The 21,436-nt window shown below is 49.2% G+C and overlaps 1 protein-coding gene across 1 annotated transcript; it reads left to right on the top strand.

Moving 5' to 3' along the window:
* The first annotated feature begins 8,483 nt into the window (after positions 1-8,483).
* Positions 8,484-21,200, top strand: LOC115457815 (B-cell CLL/lymphoma 6 member B protein-like). Its single transcript, XM_030187436.1, has 8 exons — positions 8,484-8,585; positions 9,493-9,759; positions 10,035-10,256; positions 12,364-13,056; positions 16,602-16,747; positions 17,717-17,847; positions 19,223-19,360; positions 20,626-21,200. The coding sequence occupies exons 2-8, from the start codon at positions 9,536-9,538 to the stop codon at positions 20,791-20,793; spliced, it is 1,722 nt and encodes a 573-aa protein (XP_030043296.1). The 5' UTR covers positions 8,484-8,585; positions 9,493-9,535; the 3' UTR covers positions 20,794-21,200.
* The last annotated feature ends 236 nt before the right edge of the window (positions 21,201-21,436 follow it).

Genomic DNA, 21,436 nt, shown 5'->3' with positions numbered 1-21,436 from the left:
GTACACGTTTCCTCTCCACCTCCTGCACCCCGCTTACCCCCCCCCCCCCCCCCCCCACCATTAGTACATAAATATTGCCATACAAGACCAAAGGTCCATCAAGCCCAGCATCCTGTTTCCAACAGTGGCCAGTCCAGGTTACAAATACCCGGCAAGATCCCCCAAAAGTACAAAACATTTTATACTGCTTATCCCAGAAATAGTGCATTTTCCCCAAGTCCAATTTAATAACGGTCTATGGACTTTTCCTTTAAGAAGCCATCCAAACCTTTTTAAAACTCTGCTAAGCTAACCGCCTTTACCACATTCTCTGGCAACGAATTCCAGAGTTTAATTACACGTTGAGCGAAGAAAAATTTTCTCAGATTCGTTTTAAATTTACTACATTGTAGCTTCATCGCATGCCCCCTAGTCCTAGTATTTTTGGAAAGCGTGAACAGACGCTTCACATCTACCCGTTCAACAACTCCACTCATTATTTTAAAGCCCTCTATCATATCTCCCCTCAGCCGCCTTTTCTCCAAGCTGAAGAGCCCTAGCCGCTTTAGCCTTTCCTCATAGGTAAATCGTCCCATCCCCTTTATCATTTTCGTCGCCCTTCTCTGCACCTTTTCTAATTCCACTCTATCTTTTTTGAGATGCGGCGGCCAGAATTGAACACAATATTCGAGGTGCGGTCGCACCATGGAGCGATACAAAGGCATTATAACATAATGAATACTTTGGCTGGCAGGGATCCCCAACCCTGCTGGTTGAAGACCACCTCTGTTGGAACCCCCCTGGGTGCCTGAGGTTCTAGCATCACTGCCAGTGTTCAGACAGCCTGGGGGTTCCAGCAGAGGAGGGCTTCAGCTGGCGGGGCTTAGGGACCCCCACTAGTTAGACTGACAATATGTGCCACTGCTGGTGGGTGGGCCCTGGCCCTCCTGTGGCTACATACCAAACTTGGCAGAAAAGGGGATGCAGGTTAAGAGCCTGAAAGTTAATTGGTGAGGAGGAGGTGTAAGTCTGAAGGTTTGCTTAGGGTATTCTCACCTCAAGTTAAAATCCTGGACTCCCTCCATCACAAGGCCTTAGCTATAGATCTTCACCATTGCAACAACCAAGACAGGCTCAAGGGACTATGGTGCCCTGAGACAACTTTTATATCAGCCCCCCCCCCTCAATTTGGTATCTCTCCTTTCACTCTGTTTTCCCCACTAGTGGCCCATTATCTCCTCAAGCCTCCTCCCCTGATAACAGATGTCAAAATCCCAGTTCGGCATCTCTTCCCTCTCTCCTTTTCTGTGGATACTGAACTGCAGGCAGAGAGAAGAGGAAAGGAAAGAGATGCTAGACCAGGATTTTGATGCCTTTTATCACTGGCGCCCAGGGCCAGTGCCTCATCTGGTTCATAGGTTGAGCCAGCCCTGCTAACAGCTTCTTTGTCCACCTGTCTCTCTCCCCTTCCACAAATGCAGCCTTCAGCTTAGCATTAGGGAAAAAGCCATCAGTCAGGAACAAAGCTTTGATGCAGTAAATCAGTGCACTGACTAAAGCTATGTCCTGAGCTGGCAGTAAGTCTATCAGGGATAAAGATTCAGGATTCAAATACCATTATGTGTGTTACAAAGTGACTAAAATAAAGGAAAAACTTGATAAAATAGTGAAACTTTTCAGTAGGTGGAAATGTTGTCCTCTCTATGTGAGTGTGCCCTTCTGCTGGCATCAGGATGGAGGAACTCTGCCATCTACTGGCCAAAGGTACATAAGTAATGCCACACTGGGAAAAGACCAAGGGTCCATCGAGCCCAGCATCCTGTCCACGACAGCGGCCAATCCAGGCCAAGGGCACCTGGCAAGCTTCCCAAACGTACAAACATTCTATACATGTTATTCCTGGAATTGTGGATTTTTCCCAAGTCCATTTAGTAGCGGTTTATGGACTTGTCCTTTAGGAAATCGTCTAACCCCTTTTTAAACTCTGCCAAGCTAACCGCCTTCACCACGTTCTCCGGCAACGAATTCCAGAGTTTAATTATGCGTTGGGTGAAGAAACATTTTCTCCGATTCGTTTTAAATTTACTACACTGTAGTTTCATCGCATGCCCCCTAGTCCTAGTATTTTTGGAAAGCGTGAACAGACGCTTCACATCCACCTGTTCCACTCCACTCATTATTTTATATAACTCTATCATGTCTCCCCTCAGCCATAGAAAGGAAATTGAGAAAATGACCAATATGTTCACTGAGGAGGTAAAGAGATTAGCACTCAAAATAGAAAAAATATATATGTGTGCTAAGCAATAGGCAGAATTAGCAGGAAAAAAACCTCCAAGGGGTGGGCAGGTGGGGCAGTCAGATAACCAAAGGAGGTCAGTTAAGGGTGAGGTAAAATAAAAGAAGACATTGGGGTTAAGGAGAGAGACCAGTAGAAGAATTTCATACCATCTCTTTTGCTCTGTATTTTCAGAAAAAGGGGAAGGCGAGGGGCCTAAGGCAGGAAATGGGGCATACCTGACTGTGAAATGATCACAAATTAAACTGCGGAGGAGGGAGAAGAACCTGAAGAATTTATACAACTGGGAAAAGACCTTGGTGCCGGATGAAGACGGTGAGGTTTGAGGGGGAGGGGAGGGCTTTGGACAGCAAGATAAGCCACACACTGGTGATGCCATCTGATAGCTTCATGGATCGATAAAGTCTTCTAGAGCTCAGAAAAATCTAGAAGATCCTTTTTGAACATGGCTGGACACAGTGGTGGCATTAGAAGCAGAGAGGGGACGGCTTGGTGGATGACCTAAAACAAAAAAAGAGGAAATGTTTTGATACCTTAATGGACTCTGGTTTATCAAGCAAGTTGGCAGCAGAGACATACTTTTGCTATATTTAAGTATTCAAGATTTAGTATTTGCCTTCAACATTAGGGCTAATATTCTTTTTGTAGTGAAGGAAAAAATAAACTGTAGCGTACACTTTGCAGACTGGCAGGGGCATAATCGAACAGAAACGCCTATCTCCATGGGCGTTTATCTCCGAGAACGGGTCCGTGAAGGGGCGGAGTGAACCGTATGTTCCAAAAAAAATAGACGCCCATGTTTTATTCGCCAAGGTGTGAGCTGGGCGTTTTTGCTTTTCACCGATAATGGAAAATGAAATCGCCCAGCTCAAAAACAAATAACTCCAAGGCATTTGTTCGTGGGAGGGGCCAGGATTCATAGTGCACTGGTCCCCCTCACATGCCAGGACACCAACCGGGCACCCTAGGGGGCACTTTTACAAAAACAAAAAAAAAGGTCAAAGAGCTCCCAGGTGCATAGCACCCTTCCCTTGGGTGTTGAGCCCCCCAAATCCCCCTCAAAACCCACTGCCCACAAGTCTACACCATTACTATAGCCCTAAGAGGTGAAGGGGGGCACCTACATGTGGGTACAGTGGGTTTGGGGGGCTTGGACGACTAAGCATTAAGCAGCACAATTGTAACAGGTAGGGGGGGGATGGGCCTGGGTCCACCTGCCTGACGTCCACTGCACCCCCTAACAACTGCTCCAGGGACCTGCATACTGCTGCTTGGGAGGAGGACATGACATTTGAGGGTGAAAGTAAAAAGTTGTGAAACATCATTTTTTTGTGGTGGGAGGGGGTTAGTGACCACTGGGGGAGTCAGGGGAGGTCATCCCCGACTCCCTCTGGGGGTCATCTGGTCATTTAGGGCACTTTTGGGGGCCTTATTCGTGAAAAAACAGGGTCCAGGAAAAGTGCCCTAAATTCTAGCTACAAACGCATCCATTATCGGCGAAAGGCGCCCATCTCTGTTCGGGTGATAACCACGCCCCAGTTCCGCCTTCACCACGCCTCCGACACGCCCCCGTCAACTTTGTCCGCATCCGCGACGGAGTGCAGTTGAAAGCGTCCAAAGTTCGGCTTTCGATTATACCGCTTTATTTGTTTTTGTGAGAAAAACGCCCATCTCCCGATTTAGGTCGGAACTTGGGCGTTTTTCTCGTTCGATTATAAGCAGGAAAGGGACCCAAATGAAAGATTTTTTTTAAGCATATTGTTCACCTGTTGTAAACCTTTAAAGCGATAGGGATATTTTTTTGGTGATATCAGAATTTAGAGCAGAGCTGGCGCTAAAACGTTTTCAGGGGGGTTTGTTCTTGAGACAGCTCGGTCTCGGGCGAAACATATGTCGGACGTTTTGAACCCCTGGGTCCGAAGAAAGATGGATTAAAAAGATAAGTTAAATAAAGAAGTTTAAATATAAATAAGTTTTGAAAAATTAAGAAGTCAATATAGCTGACCTACGAAGACGTTGGGATGTTGATAACGTTGCCATAAAAAAACAATAGTTTACTGGCAACGAACATCGCTGAGGTCAATGAGAAAGAATAAATGAAATGTGATTTGATGGTTATTTACATTTTTGTTGTTTTAAGAGGGGACTTGTTTAGATACTCTAGTTGGATACGTATGAACAGTTTGGAAATTGCCTGTGACCAGTGGAACCAGCACTTAACCAGTTAGGGGCGATATTCGGTCCGCTAACTGGTTAAGTTAACGGTTAAAGTTAGGACAGCAAAAAGCTAAGCAGTCACTAAATATCGACCGGTACCCGGTTAACTTCCAGGTGACCAGACATACCCAGATATTCAATGCCAGAGGCCAGACATGTCCAGTCTTAATTCAGCCTGGGACTCAGTGGATTAAAAACCACAGACCCCCTCGGGCTGTATATTGGCCCTATATGTTTCTCCTTCTTTTGACTTTATAAGTTTGTGTTATTTTGCCCCTCTCCTTGTCTGTCTGTCTTTCTATGTATGTTTGTTTGAGGTCTTTTTTTTTTTTTTTTGCCAGTGGTGCCCCTTCCTGGCTGGTGGTGAGGGGAGGGGGGTGGAGGAAGCAAACCCGCAAAGTGCTTCAGGTGACGGTGTCCCTTCAAAGCTAAGTTGGAGTCTGCCTTCCATGGCCGGGGGATGGGGGAGAGGGGCCCCTCCTAGAGCAATGCGCTCATCAGCTCTGCCCCCACTCCTGCCCCCTGGGACCACACAGGCCACAAACTCACCTCCAAAGCTGCCCTTTGTTTATGTGACCTTGTGTGCATCGGTTGCTGTATTTGTCCTTATTTCTGTCTCTTGCTGTTTGCTTTTTATCTCCACCCCTGCCTGGGCTTCTGGTCCTGTCTTTGTTTATTTGGTTGCATTTGGTTGTCTTTGTGTCTGTCTATTTGTCTCTAGGTGGTAGAGCGCTGGAGAGCCATCACAAGATTTTAAAAAGTTCACCAAAAACACAGGCCTTTCCTTTCCATCCCATTTCCTCCCTCTCCATACAATGTGAGGAAACCACCCCCGTGTAGGAACGAGAGAGGAAGTGAAAGCTATGTACATACATGGACATGCTCGTGTTTCTTGATGTTACCTTGTTAGAAATGACCTGTGCTGTATTGTGTTCCGGTCTTTTTTTAATAGAGTCATTAATCTCCCAGATTTCAGGCCAGTCCATTCTGTTTCCTGATGGACAGACTGTAGTAATTTTGCATTCGGGGCTGGTGCAAAGATATTACGGGGCTTATTTTCAAAGCACTTAGATTTACAAAGTTCCATAGGTTACTATGGGGCTCATTTTCAAAGAAAAGAACCCAGCGAAGGTGACAAGATGGATGACGCCAAACAAACTTCTACTGGACTCAGAAAAAAGTTCACAGCAAGAGTTTATTCTTAAAAAACTGGACTCGACACGAGGACAGTGACACTCACACTCTCATCAAGAAGCTCAGAAGTTTTTCTCAATTTTTCCTAAGGTGGTGTTAGAGAAATCCAGTGTTTGCACAAGATTCTCCTTATGAGAACCAATAGCACTTTGCCATACAGAGACTCCTGAGGCACGCCTGAACGGCCGAAACATGACTCGTGTCGAGTCTGTTTTTTAAAGAATAAACTCTTGCTGTGAACCTTTTTCTGAGTCCAGTAGAAGTTTGTTTGGCGTCATCCATCTTTTCACCTTTGCTGGTTTCTTTTCTTGGTTTTTCCATTGCGGAGTTCCGCTTTCTTCTGTGTTTGCCGCTCATTTTCAAAGCGCATGCGTGTAACTTTGTATGTGTAAGTGCTTTGAAAACATGCCTCCATGGTGCTCATTTTCAAAGCACTTAGACATACAAAGTTTCATAGGTTACCATGAGGGGCATTTTCAAAAGAAACGTCTAAATCAGAATTTGGACGTTTTACAAAGACGTCCAAATTCCGAACACGAAAGCAGGCCATTTTTGAAAAAGACGGACGTCTATCTTTTGTGTTTGAAAATGCTATGGATGTCTTGTGACTTGGACGTCCTTTTTTTGGGGGTCCATTTTTGAACAAAGGACATCCAAATGCAAGGTGTCCAAAACAGAGGAGGAGTGGCTTAGTGGTTAGAGTAGCAGGTTTTAAACCTGCTGACATGGGTTCAATTCCCACTGCTGCTCCTTGTGACCTTGGGCAAGTCAAATGCCCAAGGGACATTTTTGGATATAACATCTAAGTGAATTTGGACGTTTTTTGTAAGACGTCCAAAATCAGAACAGGAAAGGTCATTTTCGACAAAAAAAAAGTGTTTTGAAAATAGGCCTCTATGATCCAGAAAATGTACACAGGAAATGGGCAAACGTCTGTTGAAATTTGTCTCACTTAATTGCCTCCTCTCTTGTCTATGTCCTTTCAGTGGCACCAAAGAAAGTAAAATATTATTTTGTGTGTCTTTATTTCTTTTGTAAAACAATACAACTCTTAAATCTTTCTAGAGTTATACTCTCTGAAAAACCTCTCTTTGATCCTCAGTTTTGCACTTTTGGGTGGTAAATCTCACTCTTCGTATGCTCTGACCTCTGCATTTCTGAAGCTGCAGCGTGCAGGAACTGAGGTGTTTGCTGGGGCAACGAGGGGCAGTTCTGTTCTGCACGGTGAAATGTAGATTCATTTTATTTATAGATGATGTTACAGCGATGATAAGAATAATGTTACAGTATGGATCTCAAGGGGTGCTTTTCAGTGCTAGACATGGGCTATGTAAAGAAACCGCCCCCCCCCCCCCCACTCTACCACGGAAAGAAGGCAAGATTTCAGAACCAGGGTACATATGAATCCTCCACCCATCTCCCCTTCATTCTTCCTGGGGAGCCAATATTCAAAAGATTGATGTAGTTAAACTAGGTTAGAAACAGGATCCTGGATCAAATAAACCCTTGGTGTGACCCAGTATCACAGTTCTTATGTCTTAGGTTCACAAAGGGCCATTATATCTTAAGTACATAAGTGTTGCCATACTGGGACAGACCGAAGGTCCAAAAAGCCCAGTATCTTGTTTCCAACAGTGGCCAATCCAGATTACAAGTACTTGGCAAGATCCCAAAATCGTCAGAGGCGTAGGAGGGGGGGGGGGGCGGTCCGCCCCGGGTGCACGCCGTTGGGGGTGTCGGCTCCGTGCTGGTGCACTGCCCTCTTTGCCCCGGAACAGGTTACTTCCTGTTCCGGGACAGAGAGAGCAGTGAACCAGCGCGGAGCCGACACACCCCAGCAACGTGCAGTCGGGGCGGATCGGCCCTCCCGCCCATCCCTCGCCGCAGGTATGCGCTCCGGGGGGAGGGGGAGGTATGCGCTCCGGGGGGGGGGGGGTGCGCTCCAGTGGGAGGAGGGTGCGCCGTGCTGCACCCGGGGGGGGGGGTGCACAGCGGCGACCCGCCCCGGGTGTCAGCTCCCCTCGCTACGGCTCTGAAAATCGTACAATACATTTTATGCTGCTTATCCTAGAAACGAGCAGTGGATTTCCCCCAAGTTCATTTTAATAATAGCTTATTGGCTTTTCTTTTAGGAATCTATCCAAACATAGGAGCCGACTCTGTGGGTGCTTGAGCACCCCCAATATTGAGAAAATTTCTTCTTTTTGTCCAAGGAAGGGTTATTTCCACTGGGCTTAGCACCCCCCAATCATTTTGAAAAGTTGACTCCTATGTACCCAAACCTTTTTTAATCCCCACTAAGCTGAAGAGCCCTAACCTTTTATGTCTGTCCACATATGAGAGGAGTTCCATCTTCCTGTTATTTTGGTTGCCTTTCTCTGTACCTTTTTCTAATTCTGCTCTGTCTCTGTTGAGATTCAGTATGTGTGCGTGTGAGAGAGAGAGAGAATACCTGCGAAAGGAACCAGTTAATCTGAATATATCAAGGGTGTCTCTGTGTGACAGGATAGCCAGTGACTCCTCTTGCTATGCTAACCTCAGTAAATGGCTGTAGATTTTCCTACATACCCTCTGAAAAACCTCTTATCCTTCCCCCGGGCCCTACGAGGTCCATGAAACCTGCCCTTTTCCTCCCCAGACTAAAAATACTTCCCCCTCCCTCCCTCCCTCTGCATCCAGCTGGGCTATGAACGGAAATCCCGAGGCGAAGACAGAGAGAGAGGATGTGACAACACCAGGATCCGTTTCCTCCCCGTGAGATATTATACCGGACCCCCCCACCGCCCTTGCTCTCCAGCAAAAGAGAAGAGCAAGGATCGTCCCGAGGCTGGCACTCGGGACAGAGACATTGCAACCAGCGCCGGATCTCTGCCATTGGGGAACCCTGCAGGTCAGGGTAAGTTGGATATTTTGCCAGATGTGAAATTAACAGCATGTCCAGTTGTGACACTTTTTAGTCAGGTGTGAGGGAATGTCAGATCATTGGGGGGTAGGGAGCTGTTTGGAAGACTATGCTTTGTCAGGGAGCATGTCCATATCCCACAACTAGGTGGTTTGGTTTGGTTTGGTTTGGTTTGGTGAGGGGAGGAGTGGAGTGGAAGGTGATATTAAGCAAGGGTGCAGGCTACCAGGCTTAAATGAAGGGCTACGTAGTCTACGGAATGGGGTGGGCCACCGGTGCCATGGTTCCACCAAAAGTTTGCCTAGCACAGCATCAGCATTAAGTCAGCTTGAGGGCAGGGCCAGAGATTGGTTTCTTCCTCCTCTCTAACCAGTATGATGTTCTGCCGCTCCTCAGTCTAGGAGGGAAAGACTACATTGCTGGGGGCCATTGCAAGCAGGGACAGGTTCCCCCTACTGCAGTCTCCCTATCAGTGAGAGAGCGGGGGCTATGTGGTTCCCTCAAAGCCAGGGCCTGACAGTTCCCCAAGACAGTGAGCTGTTCCCAGGGGCGTCCAGTCAGGCTCCCATCCAAACCGCACTGGAAAAGATGAATGGTAATGACCAGAAGCCTCCAATCCTAGCTCCCCACAGCCCAATGAAATCCGAGTGCCAGCTTGCCTCACCCACGGAGTCCAGTGGCCTGCAGCAATGTAGTCTCCACCTACCATATGTGCCACCTGGGGCATCCCCGTGGCTACCAAGGAAAGATGGGATGCTTGGAGCCAGAATAGCTTTCTAATGGAAGTCTCCAGGCTTCTGCCTTTACTCGTGAAGGACTACTCTTTCTCCTGTATTCAATAACGTCTACGTACATGGCACTGTAGGGGCATTTTTGCAACACCGTCCAACTTCTCTTGCAGGACCATCATAAGCTCCAATAAGGGCCCTCTCCGCAGGCGGACAATGGCTCTGACGCCTTCTCCCGAATCCCCTGCTCCCTCCCTTCACCGACAGCAGCCAGGCGTGAGCACCGCTCCAAGGAGCTATGTCCGGGAGTTCACTTGCCACGGCGGCAGCGTATTACGGAACCTGAATGAGCTACGCAGTCGCCAAGCCCTGACGGACGTGACCCTGCTCACCGGTGGGCGGCAGCTGAGGGCACACAAAGCTGTACTGGCTGCCTGCAGGTGAGTTCACTCGGAGGGAGTTGGGGGTGTGGCTAGGCCTCATTTTACAGCTTTCATTTGTGGAAAGTAGTGCCGTGCACAATTGGGCATTATTGACCCTACGTTAAACAGGTTTAACCACATGATCACATGGCAGCAGCTGACCAATCAGCTGTTGACTTAATTATATAAAGAGAGAAAGGGGAGCTAAGGAGGTATTTTCTGTCACAAAGGACAGCATTTGTTTTGGTGAGAGGGGAACCCCAGTGTAAGCAATGTTCCTTTTCTTTCCACAGTGGGTTCTTCTATTCTCTCTTCGTGGAGCAGGAAGGCGGCGAGGCCAGCGTCCTCTCACTGCCTGCTGGGGTGGAGGCCGAGGGCTTCCAGGTGCTGTTGGATTTCATGTACACCTCCCGTCTGCCGCTCAGCACTGCCACTGCACCTGCCATTCTCACTGCTGCCCGCTGCCTTCGCATGGACTACGTGGTGGAGGCCTGCCTCCACTTCATCTGTTCCAGGTGAGGACTCCCAAAACTCATACTCAATGGGCCCTGCCAGAAAAGGGAGGAGCCGCTCCTTTCCTCCCCTCTGAGAGTAAGCTCTCCGTGACAGATATCGCCCACCAGCCAAAGCCATGGTGTGCATATGCTGCAGGGACCATCCGGCACCTGTACACCATGAGCCAAATAGCCAAGCGGTATATGAGGAGAGCAAGGACTGCTCCCCCCCTCCCTCTTCCCCGAGAGTAAGCGCTCTATGAGAAGGTACCATCACTTACTCTACTGCAATGGTTCTCAAACCTGGTCCCGGAGGTACCGAAGCTGGTCAGGTTTTCAGGTGCGTCTGGACAGTGGCGTAGCTAAGGGTGGGCCTGGGTGGGCCCAGGCTCACCCACTTTGGGCTCAGGCCCACCCAGTAGCAGCACACCTATGATGTGGTTGGCAGGGATTCCCAAACCCCACCAGCTGAAAACTCCCAACAACTGTCCTCCTGCATACATACTGCTCATACCAGCCCCACAGCCTTCCCTCTGATGTATTCCCACCTATGCGAAAACAGGAAGTTTCATCAGAGGGAAGGCTGTGGGGCCAACATGAGCAGTGTGTATTAGTTACTGCTCGCTGTCGATGAAAATCAGCTGTTTAAAAGGTATAAGGGGGAGGGGAGGATGTTTGAGAGACCATATGACATGCAGGCAAGAGAGGGAGAGACCAAATCACTTGTGGGACAAGGCAGAGTTCTTCTGCCCACCCAACTTGGGCCCAGGCCCACCCAAAATCGGGTGTCTGGCTACGCCCCTGGCTCTGGAACCAGGTCTGGGAACCACTGCTCTAGTGGACAGTTTCCCCAGGAACCTTCTGATATCCCATTGCATGTAGGGATTTGTAGTCTTGCTTTTCTTATGGCATGCAATGGAGATATCAGAACTTCAAGTCAGGATCAACCGTGATGAGTGACTCTGAAGTCTGTTGGCCATCGTATAGTACTCACACATCATGGGCCAAATAGCTGTACACTACATGAGGAGCGGGAGAGTCTGTTCCTGTCCTCTACTAACTTCTTCTGCTAACCTATAAATGTACTCACTCGGCTGCTCCCCAGTATCTCCCCACACTCGTCCTTCCCTACACCCCTTCCCGTGCACTCCGCTCCATGGATAAATCCTTCTTATCTGTTCCCTTCTCCACTACTGCCAACTCCAGACTTCGCGCCTTCTGTCTCGCTGCACCCTACGCCTGGAATAAACTTCCTGAGCCCCTACGTCTTGCCCCATCCTTGGCCACCTTTAAATCTAGACTGAAAGCCCACCTCTTTAACATTGCTTTTGACTCGTAACCACTCGCCTCCACCTACTCTCTTCCTTCCTGTACACATTAATTGATTTGATTTGCTTATTTTATTTTTTGTCTATTAGATTGTAAGCTCTTTGAGCAGGGACTGTCTTTCTTCTATGTTTGTGCAGTGCTGCGTACGCCTTGTAGCGCTATAGAAATGCTAACTAGTAGTAGTAGTAGTAGTCCTCACCTCTAAAGGTAAGCCCTCCATGACAGGCACCCCCCCCCCACCCAACTGGACTCATAGCATCCAAGTACTGCAGCAACCCTCTGGTACCTGTGCGCTGTAGGACCAATGGCCAAACAGCACATGAGAGGGAAGGGCTGCTTCTCCCCCACCTCCAAGGGTCAGCTCTTCTGTCCAGCCCATGAGACCGGCGGCCAAACAATAGACATGAAATTGAACATCACAGTTCCAGGAGGGAGATTTCAGGCCAGCCTTGAATTTCTGACAGCCTTGTCCCGGTGCATTATGGGGCATGCAGCCTAATTGAACTGTGTAGAATCAGGAACTGCAAGTCCCACACTGCTTTGGGGCGTACATATTAAACCAGGACTGGCCAAAAGTCTCTCTCCTGTATCCGGTCCGCTCTGGGAGATGAGGACAGGACTGCTCCTCTGAGGGTGAACTCTTTTGAGCAGGCCACTCCACCCCATCTCGTATTGGTTTTGAGCAGTGTACAAGGAGCTGCTCCTTTTCCCCTTTCACCCCTCTGGATAATGCACTTCCGTTCCTTTCACATGCTTTTTTTTCCCCCCTCACCATAGTTTTCTTTGTCTTCTTTTTCAGCTATGACGGGATGAGCTTTCGCTTTATACCTCCAGCAGCTGAACTGTCGCCCTTCTCCGCTTCCCTCCCACCTACCCCAGCCCCTGGAGGGCTAGCCTTGCATCTATTAGGGACCCGGGAAGGCTGGATGATGAGCACTGCTGGCAGAGCCTTCCCCAAGGGCAGGGGGCCATTGCAATCAGGGGCAGGTTCCCCCTACAGCAGTCTCCCTATCAGTGAGACAGCAGGGGCTATGTGGTTCCCTCAAAGCCAGGGCCTGACAGTTCCCCAAGACAGCGAGCTGTTCCAAGGGGCGTCCAGTCAGGCTCCCATCCAAACCGCACTGGAAAAGATGGATGGTAATGACCAGAAGCCTCCAGTCCTAGCTCCCCACAGCCCAATGAAGTCGGAGTGCCAGCCTGCCTCACCCACCGAGTCCAGTGGCTGCGGCAATGAAGTCTCTTGCTCTCCGGGAGGCCCCAGCTCAGACCCCAAAGCCTGGAACTGGAAAAAGTACAAGTTTATTGTGCTAAGCTCCCTGCAGCAGGCAGTGAAAGAGGAAAGGGAGAAAGAGGGGTCCCCGCTGTTGCCAAGGAGAAGTCCCGAGCCCTCGCCCAGGTTGTTCGCAGAGGCCAAGGATTCATCGCAGACAGGAGAGGAAGAATCCGGCAACAGAGAGGGTGAGAAGAGCACGTTACGCAGCCCTCCGCACAGGTGAATCACTGGGTTATGGATCTCCGCTCTGGATTCTTCTCTGCAGGGTGGGTTCAGGGTAGAGGATGGCGCCCACTGCAGCAGGGGTTGTGCTTTCATTTGAAAACACACAAAATAAAACATGGAAAAGAAAATATGATGATACCTTTTTTATTGGACATAACTTAATACATTTCTTGATTAGCTTTCGAAGGTTGCCCTTCTTCGTCAGATCGGAAGTAAGCAAATGTGCTAGCTGACAGTGTATATAAGTGAAAACATTCAAGCATTACTATGACAGTCTGACAGGGTGGGAGGATGGGGGTGGGTCGGAGGTATCCTAAAGAATGACAAGATTCCATGCAGAATCTCAGAGTAGCAACATTCCATGTAGAACCCCAAAGAACAGCAAGATTCTGGAATCCTAAAGAGTGGAAAGATTCCATGCAGAATCTCAAAGAGTAGCAACATTCCACGTAGAACCCCAAAGAACAGCAAGATTCTGGAATCCTAAAGAGTGGAAAGATTCCATGCAGAATCTCAGAGTAGCAACATTCCATGTAGAACCCCAAAGAATAGCAAGATTCTGGAATCCTAAAGTTATCAATAGAAATCAAACAAAATAAAACATGGAAAAGAAAATAAGATGATACCTTTTTTATTGGACATAACTTAATACATTTCTTGATTAGCTTTCGAAGGTTGCCCTTCTTCGTCAGATCGGAAGTAAGCAAATGTGCTAGCTGACAGTGTATATAAGTGAAAACATTCAAGCATTACTATGACAGTCTGACAGGGTGGGAGGATGGGGGTGGGTCGGAGGTATGCATGGGGACATCAAAGCATATCATTGATATTCTAACAGGATGGGTGTGGATAGGTGAGGGGTGGGGTGATCAACAGAGACATACAGCTTTGTGGTTTATAATGGGCTAGGAACCCCAGATCCTTATTAACTCCCCATGCATACCCCCACCCTCCCACTCTGTCAGACTGTCAAAGTAATGCTTTGATGTTTCTCTTATATATACTATCTGATACCACATTTGCTTATTTCCGATCTGAGGAAGAAGGGCAACCTTCGAAAGCTAATCAAGAAATGTATTAAGTTATGTCCAATAAAAAAGGTATCATCTTATTTTCTTTTCCATGTTTTATTTTGTTTGATTTCTATAGATTCTACATGGAATGTTGCTATTCCACTAGCAACATTCCATGTAGAAGTCGGCCCTTGCAGATCACCAATGTGGCCGCGTAGGCTTCTGCTTCTGTGAGTCTGACGTCCTGCACGTACGTGCAGGACGTCAGACTCACAGAAACAGAAGCCTGCGCAGCCTTACATGGAATGTTGCTAGTGGAATAGCAACATTCCATGTAGAATATCCAACAGTAGCAACATTCCATGTAGAATCTCCAATAGTAGCAACATTCCATGTAGAATCTCCAATGGTATCTATTTTACTGTCATAGTAATGCTTGAATGTTTTCACTTATATACACTGTCAGCTAGCACATTTGCTTATTTCTGATCTGAGGAAGAAGGGCAACCTTTGAAAGCTAATCAAGAAATGTATTAAGTTATGTCCAATAAAAAAGGTATCATCTTATTTTCTTTTCCATGTTTTATTTTTTGTTTGATTTCTATTGATAACCTTAAGAGTGGACTAACACGGCTACCACACTCCTCTATTTGAAAACACCAAATCAGAAAAAAGAAATCTGCTTCATTTTGTGGTGTTTTCAGAGCAAATACAAATTCCATTCTGGTTTTTTTTTTTTTTTTTTAGTGTGGGTTAAGGGAGTAATTTTCCAAGTGTCCTGGGGAATTATCCCTATCAGAAAAGAGTCGGAGAGAGGTCAGGAGAAGGGAAAATCCCGTGCAAAGCTGCCATTTTGAAAGCAACGCACAGACATTCCAATGGGTAGATTTCCACTAGGGTTGGCATCGTACTCCATGTCACCAGGAACAGTAGAATCCAGTCCTGGCTTTACCCTGTGGTACACATAGACTACAAGTTCCAGGTACTTGCAGGAGGGTAACCAGGACTGGACCAGCCTGTTCCTTTCACCATGGAGCCGGGTGGCAACCTCAGCAGAGCTTCCATTCCAGGAGGGAGCTATGAGACCAGTCCTGGGTTTCTGCCAACCTCATCCTGATGATGATTTTGGGACCTGCAGCAGTGATTTCAACGGGTAGAGTCAGGGACAACAAATCCCAGATTGCTTTGGGCTGATGAGTATGCCGGAGTCTACTAAAAGTGAACGGAGTGGCTAATTATCCTAACTGAATTAGCTGATGATAAGAACTGCTGGGGATAACTCTGCAAACATGTGGATATGTATTGAGAATGAATAATTTATTTATTTATTTATTTATTATATTTGTATCCCGCACTTCCCCACTAAAAGCAGGCTCAATGCGGCTTACATAGTAATAGGTAACACAGAATTTTATTATGTAAAGCAGGGGCCTATCTGCGTGGGGCCACAGGGGCCTGGGCCCCCGCAGATTTTGCCCTGGACCCCCCTACCGTCATCAACCCTCCCCACTGCCGTTGTTTACCTTTGCTGGCGGGGGACCCCAACCCCCCGCCAGCCGAGGTCCGCTTGCCGCCTTTAAAGATATTTCTTCAGCTGGCGGGGGACCCCAACCCCCGCCAGCCGACCCGACGTCTTTAAAGTTCTTCGGCCTCCGTGGCCGTGCTGTAGTTGACTGTTCAATCCAGTTCGGAGTCTGACATCCCAGCATGTTGTCCTGCACGTACAACGTGCTGGGACGTCAGACTCCGAACTGGATTGAACAGTCAACTACAGCACGGCCACGGAGGCCGAAGAAGAACTTTAAAGACGTTGGGTTGGCTGGCGGGGGTTGGGGTCCCCCGCCAGCTGAAGAAATATCTTTAAAGGCAGCAAGTGTACCTCGGCTGGCGGGGGGTTGGGGTCCCCCGCCAGCAAAGGTAAACAACGGCAGCGGGGAGGGTAACAAAAATAAAATAGATACTATTGGAGATTCTACATGGAATGTTGCTATTCCACTAGCAACATTCCAGGCTGCGCAGGCTTCTGTTTCTGTGAGTCTGACGTCCTGCACGTACGTGCAGGACGTCAGACTCACAGAAGCAGAAGCCTGCGCGGCCACATTGGTGATCTGCAAGGGCCGATTTCTAGTGGAATAGCAACATTCCATGTAGAATCTCAAATAGTAGCAACAGTGGAGGAGTGGCCTAGTGGTTAGGGTGGTGGACTTTGGTCCTGAGGAACTGAGTTGGATTCCCACTTCAGGCACAGGCAGCTCCTTGTGACTCTGGGCAAGTCACTTAACCCTCCATTGCCCCATGTAAGCCGCATTGAGCCTGCCATGAGTGGGAAAGCGCGGGGTACAAATGTAATAAAAAAATATGTATATATTGTACTGTAAGTTTAAACAAGTCTCCCTCCTGGAACTGGGTAACTTGGCAGCTCTGAAAATGGGGGCTTGAAGGTAACGTTGTAAGCACTGCAGTCTGTCTAATCAATTGCCCTGTAACCGTTAGGCATGCTGCTGAAATACCTCTGCCTCTCTCCAGCCCTCCCAGATTGTTCCCACTCTCACCCTGTGAGTCTTGGTGTGTGATCTGCAACCAGCCCTTTGAAGGGGTCTCGCAGCTCCACCGCCACATCCTGTATGCCCACCGGAGAGGGGAGCTGCTGGGATGCACAGACAGCAGAGCAGGTGAGTCCGGAGGCCCTCTCCCTGTCATGCGTGTCTCTCTCCGTCTTTGCATCTGTTGATTTTATGCTGTATGTTTCGTATGTGTGTCTTATTTTTATGACTGTATACTTTTTATACAGTCATACTTTTTATACTTTTTAGCAGTGCGATATACGAGGCCCCTGTCAAGGCTTCATGCGATTCTTATTAATTGATCAGTAAATGCGCCATCAATCGATATATTACAGAACATCCATTGATTGACCCCTGAAGAAGGCTGATACAGCCGAAACACGGACCGTGTTGGGTCCAAATAAAGGTTTTTCTGGAGCATCTTACCCTTGAGTGTGGTGACTGATCTGTTGACATTGGGACCTCTCCACACCCTGCCCTTTTTTCTGTTGTGTTCGATTGCTGTGGAGAGTGTGAACCCCACTCTGTTTTTCTGTGTATAAAGGCACCCATCTATTTCTCTCCTTATGTGGGTCTAACCAGTGATGTAGCCATGGGGGGGGGGGGGGGGGGGCAAAATTGTACCACTGTCTGCTGTAGCTGTCAGGGATTCCCAAGCCCTGCTAGCATAAGTCCTTCACTGGTGGCTTGGCAACGGCACTTTTCATGGGCCGCTTCTGTGGTGCCAGCCCCCCCCCCCGCCCCAGGCACATGCTTGATTTTTGCTTATACACAAAAAATGAGCATGAGGGGGGGCTGTGTGAAAAGAGTCACCGACTGCCAGCGGAGGATTTTTTTCTGTTGACCGGACTGGGGATTCCCACCAGCTCAGGCACTTGGGGGGGGGGTTGCAGGGAGAGCAGGGCAGGGGGGCGGAGACTGGGAAGGCGGGGCAAAGTTTTGTACTCTTACTTTGGGCTCAGACCCCCCCCCTTTAAAATTTAAGGTCTGGCTATGCAGCTGGGTCATCTCGACTGATTGCTAAACCCTGTTTTTTTTCACCTCTCCTGCCCTTTGCTTCACTCCTCCCCTCCCCAGGAGAGAAGCCATACCAATGTACCGTCTGTGGGGCACAGTTCAACCGGCCTGCCAACCTGAAGACCCACATGCGTATCCATTCCGGCGAGAAGCCCTACAAGTGCGAGACGTGTGACTCCAGATTTGTGCAGGTTAGCCGTGCCTTGGGGATCATAGTACCTCTCTTAAAGGAGCAGGTGGTCCAGGAGCCACCCTGTGGCCTACTACAGACATGCCAAGTCACATGGATTTGGGCACCAGCTCCAGTTCACACGTTTAAGGGGCCCAATCTCACATACTGACTCCCTCCTTGCTCCTCAGCAATCTGGCATCAGCTTATACCTCCATCTCTCCCCCCCCTTCCCTCTTGGGAGAGATGCCAGTAGAGCTGCCAGGAAGAGAAGCGAAGATTGTGGGGTTGGGGGGGGGGGAGAGAAGGAGATGCCAGGACAACTGCCAAGATTGGGGGGGGGGGGAGAGAAGGAGATGCCAGGACAACTGCCAAGATTGGTGGGGGGGAGAAGGAGATGCCAGGACAACTGCCAAGATTGGGGGGGGGGGGAGAAGGAAGATCTTCCAGGATCGGGAGGGGAGAGGAAGAAATGCCTGGACCTACGGGGAAAGAAGGAAGAGGGAGAAGTGCTGGATGTGCAAAGGAGATACAGAACAGGAGTGAGGGAAGAGAGAGGAACACTTGCTAGACTCCTGGGGGGGCAGAGAGAGAGAAGAGACAGGGAGAAATACTGGCCTGGGGGGGGGGGGGGGAATAGGAGAGAAGGAGGCAAGAGGGAGAGATGCTGGCACCCTATAATACCATCGAGATTGATTTAGAAAAGTAATAATAGACGGAGTGTCTCTCCCTCGGGATTTTATAATCGGTAGTAGCACATGGGGAGGGGCACAGGGACACAGAAGAGTTATGTTAGACAGGGCAAAAATAGGGACACAGAGATGGGAGATGCTCAACATGGCGGAAAGATAGGGGCCAAGACACAGGGCGATGCTGGATCCTATAGATAAGGAAATAGAGAGAAGATGGATGGTGGACTTGGAGAGAAAAGAAGTACCAAAATGGACGAGATGACTCTGGCAAGAAGGGAGAGGAAAGCAGAAACCAGAGACTAGGACCAACAGAATAGGCAAAATAAAATGAGTCTCCCCCCCCCCCCCCCCCCCACTTTCCCTGGAAGCCTGAGAAGGTGATGAAGCACCTCATTTCCCATTGCTGGATCGAAGTCTCTCAATAACAACAGTGAAATTACATGGTTGTTTTCGTGAGACTTCGGCCTGGCAGTGGGAGATGAGGGGCCTAAGCTTGTGTGGCAGCCTCATGGATTTTAATTATAGAAATCTGGGGGAGGTGGCATGGCGGCTTTGCTAAAAGTAACTAATATTTGCTACGCTTTTCTCCATAAAGGCTGGGGGAAGTATTGGGGGAGTCTCCCTCCTCCCACTCCTGGGCTATGGGGGTCCTTAATTTGAACTTATACCACTGTTTTCATCCTTAGCTTTGTTTCTCTGTCATAGGTGGCTCATTTGCGTGCCCACGTTCTGATTCATACTGGTGAGAAACCATACCCATGTGACACCTGCGGCACACGCTTCCGTCACCTGCAGACACTGAAGAGTCACGTCCGGATTCACACGGGAGAAAAGCCATACCATGTGAGTTCAGGAAGAACCGAGGTGGGTGGGAGCATCTTGCGGGAGTCAGGAGGAACTAAGGGAGGGAGGAACACTGTCGGGCTCATTTTCAAAGCACTTAGCCTCCCAAAGTTCCATAGAAACCTATGGAACTTAGCCTCCCAAAGTGCTTTGAAAATATGCCTCTGTGTCACTTTAGAGTTGGGTACAGGTATGAGGAAAGAAGGTGGAGGCAGAACTGTGCTGTGAGCTATGAAGGACTGGAGAGCATGAAAAACTGCACCACATGAGAGCCACAAGGAACCAGGGGAGGGAGAAAACTGCACCACATGAGAGCCACGAGGAACCAGGAGAGGGAGAAAACTGCACCACATGAGAGCCACGAGGAACCAAGGGAGGGAGAAAACTGCACCACGTGAGACCCACGAGGAGCCAGGGGAGGGAGAAAACTGCACCACGTGAGACCCACGAGGAGCCAGGGGAGGGAGAAAACTGCACCACCTGAGAGCCACGAGGAACCAAGGGAGGGAGAAAACTGCACCACGTGAGACCCACGAGGAGCCAGGGAAGGGAGAAAACTGCACCACATGAGAGCCACGAGGAACCAAGGGAGGGAGAAAACTGCACCACATGAGAGCCACGAGGAACCAAGGGAGGGAGAAAACTGCACCACATGAGAGCCACGAGGAACCAGGGGAGGGAGAAAACTACACCACATGAGACCCACAAGGAACCAAGGGAGGGAGAAAACTGCACCACATGAGAGCCACGAGGAACCAGGGGAGGGAGAAAACTACACCACATGAGACCCACAAGGAACCAAGGGAGGGAGAAAACTGCACCACATGAGAGCCACGAGGAACCAAGGGAGGGAGAAAACTGCACCACATGAGAGCCACGAGGAACCAGGGGAGGGAGAAAACTGCACCACATGAGAGCCACGAGGAACCAGGGGAGGGAGAAAACTACACCACATGAGACCCACAAGGAACCAAGGTAGGGAGAAAACTGCACTACATGAGAGCCACGAGGAGCCAGGGGAGGGAGAAAACTGCACCACATGAGACCCACGAGGAACCAAGGAACAGGGAGACAGCCACAAGGAACCAGGGGAGGGTGAAAACTGCATTACATGACAGCCACAGGGAACCAGGGGAGGGAGAAAACCGCATCACATGAGAGCTATGAGGAACCAAGGGAGGGGGAAAATGCACCCTATGAGAGTCTGGGGGAAGCAGGGAGATGCTGGATGCCTTTTCCTCACTGTCCCCTCCCTTGTCTTGCAGTGTGAAACATGCGAGCTACGCTTCCGGCACAAGAGCCAGCTGCGGCTACACCTGCGGCAGAGACACGGTGCCATCACCAACACCAAGATTCACTACAAGGTCCTTGCCACTCCCTGCGCCGCTGTCACCACTGCCATTGTAGTGGGGAGGGGTGGCGGATCCCATTAGCAACACCCGGACTGCAGCCATCCCTTGGAGGTTGAGGGGTAGGTTTAGAAAGGGAGAGAGAGCCCCAGACCACCTTCCTTCCGCATGAAAAGCTTTGCTGGCCAAAGTACTAGAAGGAGAAACTGAACAGCACTTACTTCCTCCCAAGAAGCTAGTGTCATGCTCAGGTCACGCTCTACCCAGTCATTTCCCCTTCTCCCTCAGCTGCAGGCAGGATGGATAGCCCTTTCTCACTTATGTCCTAGGGAGGTTGGGGGGTGGGGAGGATATGCAGAAGCAACATCGAAGTTGGTTGCGGCTTGAAGGAGAGCAGCCCTAGAATAGTTGGTCCTGCTTCTCCAGTGGAGGCAGAGGCGTAGCCAGACAACAGATTTTGGGTGGGCCTAGAAAAGAAGTGGGTGGGCACCAAGTGTTCTCCCCTTCACCCACCACCAAAAAAAAAATAGCTGGCGGGAAAACGCTTCTTTCCACCTTAGCAGTCTGCAGCAGGCACGCGCTGAAAACTGAGCATGCGCAGGTGCTGGTATCATGGGGAGTAGCGTTTTCGTTACCATCAGGGGGAAGTCTTCAGCTGGCGGAGCTCGGGATCCCCACCTGCTACCGCTAATACGTGTGCTACTGTTGGGTGGGCTTGATCCCCAAT

This window comes from Microcaecilia unicolor, chromosome 14 (genome assembly GCF_901765095.1).
Source record: "Microcaecilia unicolor chromosome 14, aMicUni1.1, whole genome shotgun sequence".
Classification (NCBI taxonomy): Eukaryota; Metazoa; Chordata; class Amphibia; order Gymnophiona; family Siphonopidae; genus Microcaecilia; species Microcaecilia unicolor.
The sequence above is the reverse complement of the archived record's forward strand: the minus strand, read 5'-3'. Positions and strand labels throughout refer to the sequence as shown.

Coding starts and splice junctions, on each gene's coding strand:
- LOC115457815 (XM_030187436.1), top strand. CDS start 9,536: ATGGCTCTGACGCCTTCTCCCGAATCCCCTGCTCCCTCCCTTCACCGA. Junction 10,257..12,363: donor CTCCACTTCATCTGTTCCAG/GTGAGGACTCCC, acceptor CTTCTTTTTCAG/CTATGACGGGATGAGCTTTC. Junction 16,748..17,716: donor ATGCACAGACAGCAGAGCAG/GTGAGTCCGGAG, acceptor TCCCCTCCCCAG/GAGAGAAGCCATACCAATGT.